The 5,443-nt window shown below is 46.7% G+C and overlaps 1 protein-coding gene across 1 annotated transcript; it reads right to left on the bottom strand.

The window, feature by feature from the left end:
• Positions 1–206: 206 nt before the first annotated feature.
• lrrc24 (leucine rich repeat containing 24) lies at positions 207–4,685 on the bottom strand. Its single transcript, XM_062404780.1, has 4 exons — positions 4,499–4,685; positions 3,383–3,661; positions 2,514–2,682; positions 207–2,200 (listed from the first exon to the last, which is right to left on the bottom strand). The coding sequence occupies exons 1-4, from the start codon at positions 4,658–4,660 to the stop codon at positions 954–956; spliced, it is 1,857 nt and encodes a 618-aa protein (XP_062260764.1). The 5' UTR covers positions 4,661–4,685; the 3' UTR covers positions 207–953.
• Between the last annotated feature and the right edge of the window lie 758 nt (positions 4,686–5,443).

The following is a 5,443-nucleotide window of genomic DNA, read 5'->3' as shown; positions in this document are numbered from 1 at the left end:
CCCTCTCAGAGACTGACTTCTAAGCATCGACTGAAACCCACTGCTACATCTCATGAGTTGAAGAGAAAGGAAAGAAAAAACTTTTAGAGCACAGTTTGATTAAGCTCAACGAAACAGCTCTGTGAAAGCAGCCATTTGACCTTGTAAGAAATCAAACGTTGAATCTTTTAAAATACATTTTTATTATGTAGAAACCAAAAGACCGATCCTGCAATAATTACACAAATGTAAATGGTCGTTACAAACTGATGCTAATGCAGTTCATTCCACCAGCGATTCCAGTTCAGACAATGGGCATGTTATTTCCTAGTGTTTGGACAAATAGGTAGAAAAAAAGATGAAACGTTAACATCAAGGAAAACAATGCTACGGTAAAAACAAAATGTTTAAAAAAGACCTGCAGCTGCATTCCAAATGAACCTCGTTAAACGAATCCACCCACCGTCGCCCGCTAACTCATATGAATAATGACTATGCAGTTTCAGTAAGATTCATTTAGGTCAAATTCTAATTGGCAACAGGGTCCACCAAACAACAACTGCACTTCACAGTGAAAATTTGCTCTATTATCATATTTACACAGAACACACACAGAACACACAAAGCCTAAAATAAATCATAAATACAAAATATGAAAGGCTGTTTTGAATCCGTAACCATTTCTGATAAGGTTAGCTACCTAAATGTATCTCTAAAGGGTTGATGTGGAGACAGAAAGGGATTATTCAGTTGTTATGTTTCCACAGTTCATCACTCTCATCTTAATTTTGTACAATCCGTGAGATGAGGATCTCTGAGAGGCTCATTGTGATCTAGTTTTCCCCAAGCAACCACTAACTGACCCTCTCCCCTCTGTTGAAGACCACATAGCAATTACTTCACAATATTTCCTTCATTGTCTTTAATTAAGTCCAACAACGTATTGTTTTGTGTAAGAACACAATCACAACCCCTTAGCAGTGAATCTCGTAGGCAACCTGTGATCCGAAGAGGAGACTCTGGCTGAGGAAGAGCTCCTCCGGGTCCGTTGTCAGGGGCCCCTCGCCTCCGTCTGCTGGGTGTCTGCGAAGCCCCATTCCTCCTGATCTGGTAAGTGTTTGCACCATTTCGTGATCCAGCAGCGCCTCCTTCATCCCTTTCTGCTGAACATACCCGCTCATCATGGGACACCTGGATGAAGTGGACCCCAAAACGGGCTTGGCTCGGTTGAGGACGTACATCTCATGGCCATGGTCATCGCGGTACTCCTCCAGCTGGGCAAAGGTTGTGGGTCCGTCAGAGTAGTCGTTCACGTAAAGGATGCTCTCCTCCTTACTCGTACAGTAGGAACCCCCTTCCTCTTTCTGAAACTGCTGGTGGCGAGTGTAGATCATAATCAGGAGGAGAACAGCAGTGAGTGCCAGCAGGGAGATGCCGATCGCAATGGCGGTTTGTGTGGCAGGGCCCAAAGCGCTAAAATCCATGCTGTCCTGCTCATACAGCGGCTCTTGACTCACATCCAGAACATCTGGTTGATAGAAGGAATTAGACGAAGAGGAAACAAAGGAGTGTGAGTTCAAACGAGGCCAGAACTGGGTGGAATATGAAGAAGAGGACATGTTGACAGCTAAGTGAAAGGTAACTCTGGCTACACCACCTGGGTTCCAGGCCTCACATTCATAGCGTCCAGCATGAGATACAGTCACATTGCTGAGAAACAACATGCCACTGCCCATGTCCGGGTCAAAGCTGTCCCTCTCTCCACCCTCCTCAGTTCCACGCACAAGTCCCTGGATCCCACCAACACCTCCCACCTTAATCCCTCCACCACTGGGAAGGGCAGTTACCACTCCTCCAGCTCCAGGCCTGAAGAGCTCACCGTTGGGTCCCAGCTCTTGAACCAGTCCTCGAGGGGATAACTGGGCCTTGCCATGGGACGCTTTCTTCCAGGTCACCTGAGGCTGAGGGTATCCTGAGGCCTGGCAGGAGACTCTGAGACTCTCCCCTAGTCGCACAGTCAGATGACTAGGTTCCAGCTGAACCACAGGGGGGATGCAAACCAGGCTGTTGGGAGCCACCTCCACCAGGCTGAGGTGGGAGAGGCGAGGTGGTTCCGAACACATGAGCTGACGCTGCTCAGCAGAGCTCAGCAGTCGCTGACCGTCTTCGCTGATCCACGTCCTTAGCCAACCAAGAGCGCAATCACAGCGCCAAGGATTCTCTGGAGGAGAAGAATGGAGTCAAACAAGGGAAGACAGTTTTTGCAATATAATCTTTAGAAATGTTTCAGAGGGGCTTTTCTTTCTCATTCAAGGACTACTTTTGGGTGAAAGTTATTGAAAAGTAAAAGAAAAGTGTGAGTGCAGGTAATTTTCCTGGAAATCAGTCTGTGTGCTGTGTGAGAAATTCAGTGCTCTGACAGTCTTGGGCACTGTCAGTTCTTCAGAATTGTGGTGTGGAAGCATTAAATTCAATCTTAGAGGATTATGCCATGTTACTATAAGACATAATGTGCTGCAGGAATTCCGTCCTACCTGTGACACGCAGCACCTGCAGGCTGACAAGCGGTTTGAGGGACGATGCTCCCAGGGTGCGGAGGTGATTTCTGCTGAGGTCCAGCAGAGCCAGAGATGACAAGCCAGACAGGGCTTGCTCTGCCAGCAGCTCAATGCTGTTTTCCTGCAGGTGGAGTTCCTGCAGACGCTGCAGATAGTAGCAAGATACAGCAGCAGAGGAGGGAAAATGTAAAAGATACAAGTTAAAGAGGAGAAATAGAAATGTCAAATATGAAGAGAGGAGTGACTCAATTCCTCCCAACTCAGTCCAGCGTTTTCATGACATTGCAGTGGCGATCGCAATTACACACTTCTGTAGACCACATTTAATTGGAAATGACAGATACAAGAAGTGGAGTCTCGTGGTGAGTTAGTACATCCAGCTGCTGCTGCAGCTCAAGGCCAGAGGAAGACAGAGGGTAAGAAGAGAAAGATACAGAAAGTTAGATGTAACCAGCTTTAAATTGATTTTTTTTACCTATTGATAACCGACCAACCGCAGGCTATTATTACCTCTCGAGATGGTCAGACTCGTGGGCGTACCACAGAATGTACTGTTGACACAATGTTGACCCCACCCCCCCTTTGGAAACACTGCAGTCTGTACTGTAGGGATTAGTCAGACATGCTGTCATGAATTGGATTTACAGTCGCAGACGTCATGCTATATAATCCACAAAAAGCCGTCCCATATTGGAATTGCTTTGGCTTTTCTCACAAAATCTAAGCTTTTTTTTCGCTTTACCAAAAGGATTAGGGTTAAGATGTTGAAATGCTTAACCCAAAAATGTGCATTAATTCTTGCCATCCGGTCCTCTGTCCCTTTATCTCAGTTCTCATGCACCAACCTGCAGTCCCCTGAAGGTTTGGTCCTGGACTCGAGTGATCTGGTTGCCTGCAAGGTAGAGGATCCGGAGGTGCTCCAGACCCCTGAACATGTCAGGGGTGACCAGGTGGATGAGGTTACCGTTGAGGGCCAGCTCCAGAAGCTGCCCCTGGCTAAGAAAGGCTCCGGGCTCAAGTGCTGAGATGCTGTTGTTCTGGAGGTACAGGTAATGGAGGCTGCCGAGACGAGTTAGGTCCTGAAGACGGATCTGCACTATCGCGTTGTCCTGGAGGAAGATGGTCTTCAGGGGAGGGATGGGGAATTAAATTAGAGGCGCAGTCACCAATTGAATGCATTAGGGAAACGGAGGAAAGGATGTGATGTTTGTTTTATGGAAGGAGGTGAACGTGGCTGTGTGGTTATCAGAGGTAGAAAAATGCATTAACTATCAGCAACATTAGCAGCAATAAACTCTGTGCATGTGCTGGGCTGATGGTGGTTATGATGGCACTGAAAAATGTATCTGTGCAGCATATTCCTCTTCTGTGGTTCTGTCATCTTGCCAAATCATGCAGAAACAGCCTGTCAACTTCTCCAAACCAAAATGTTTTATTTTTAAATTGGAGCTACCTAAGAATTGATTTCGGTCTTTTGTCCACAACGAAAAGCTGTGTCCTGATCACTAAAGTGCATTCACTGGTGATGTTTTCAAAGAAGCGCAAACTGGCCATCAGGTAAAGTATGATGGAAGAGATAGACCTACTGAATGAGGTTAATGGAGCAATTTATGCGGTACATGCTACCCATTAATATTCATAAGCTGCAGTAATGTTGGGGGGCCTGTACCCAAGAGGAAAAGACGGTGTGATGTTGAACATCTTCTCAACGGATGATCATAGGGATGTGCGAGAGTCATTTTCTGAGCAAGAATAAATAATTACACAGCCGACGGCACAGCTCCTCCCTCAGGCTTACATCAAAGAGGGTCACGGCGAATTGATTAAACACAAAAAATTTAGGCTAATAAGAGCAGATCAAAGAGGAAGTCAACTGATACAAAAATCACTGATGTGAAGGGAGCTGGGGGTCAGCTGCAGTGCACTGACAGCCAGTGCTCATTGTCGATCGGCCAACTGACCTCTGTGAACGAAGGGACGCCCTGCGGGATTTCTTTGATCCCCAGAGATCCACACTCCACTGTGAGGCTGTAGCAGCGACAGCCGGGGGGGCACGCCATACACGCTTGAGGGACGAGGGCGAGTACGAGCAGGATAAGTCTGGGGGACCACAGGGGGGCCATCGTGGCTTCGCGGCAGACCGCCACAGACCAAAACCTGAGGAGAGAAGGTAGAGGCGGAGATGAAAAGTGAGCATCAATGACTCATCACAGTTTCAACAACCGACCGTCTCTCTCTGTGGTAATATGTGTCATCATCAAAGCCGAGATTGACAGTTGCTGCAAATATGTTGTATATGCAGATGATTGTGGAATGGCATGGGAGGATTGACAAAAAAGAAAAAAGGAACGTAAGAGTAACTGCTCATCCCTGCCTGTTTTCCATTCAGCTGTGTCTATTCAGTGGAATTGCAGCAGCTTCTATTATGGGCTTCAATTAATTAAAGATGTGATAAAAGATGCGCAGGTTGCCTCAAGGAGCTCTCTCTTGTCTCGTTAATGCATGCAAAAACACACACACTCTATTTCTGTCTCTGTCTTTGTCTTACAAAGGCACACACACACACACACACACACACACACACACAGGGACACAAACACACACGGCAAAGAGACACAGACTCTGTTTTGACCCCCGTAATCTCAGAAACCACATTTACCTCCACAAATCTCAAGTGGTAACCCGCCCTAATCCTTCTGATACAAATGCATCAGCGTTGGCTGCTTGCTGCACCTCACAGCAATATAAAACCATCACCGAGCAACTCAGCCGTGAACTTTTTTTCTTCTTAATTGCCGGAAGGGATTTATTGTTCTGCTTGACTGTCTACATCAAAGCGATCACAGACCAACACACAGTCCAACACCTTCTAGCGGTGCAGTGTTCACAGTAGTTGAGGGGCAGCA

This window comes from Platichthys flesus, chromosome 14 (genome assembly GCF_949316205.1).
Source record: "Platichthys flesus chromosome 14, fPlaFle2.1, whole genome shotgun sequence".
Classification (NCBI taxonomy): domain Eukaryota; kingdom Metazoa; phylum Chordata; class Actinopteri; order Pleuronectiformes; family Pleuronectidae; genus Platichthys; species Platichthys flesus.
The sequence above is the reverse complement of the archived record's forward strand: the minus strand, read 5'-3'. Positions and strand labels throughout refer to the sequence as shown.

Coding starts and splice junctions, on each gene's coding strand:
- lrrc24 (XM_062404780.1), bottom strand. CDS start 4,660: ATGGCCCCCCTGTGGTCCCCCAGACTTATCCTGCTCGTACTCGCCCTC. Junction 3,662..4,498: donor GCGTCCCTTCGTTCACAGAG/GTCAGTTGGCCG, acceptor CCTCCCCTGAAG/ACCATCTTCCTCCAGGACAA. Junction 2,683..3,382: donor AAACCTTCAGGGGACTGCAG/GTTGGTGCATGA, acceptor TACTATCTGCAG/CGTCTGCAGGAACTCCACCT.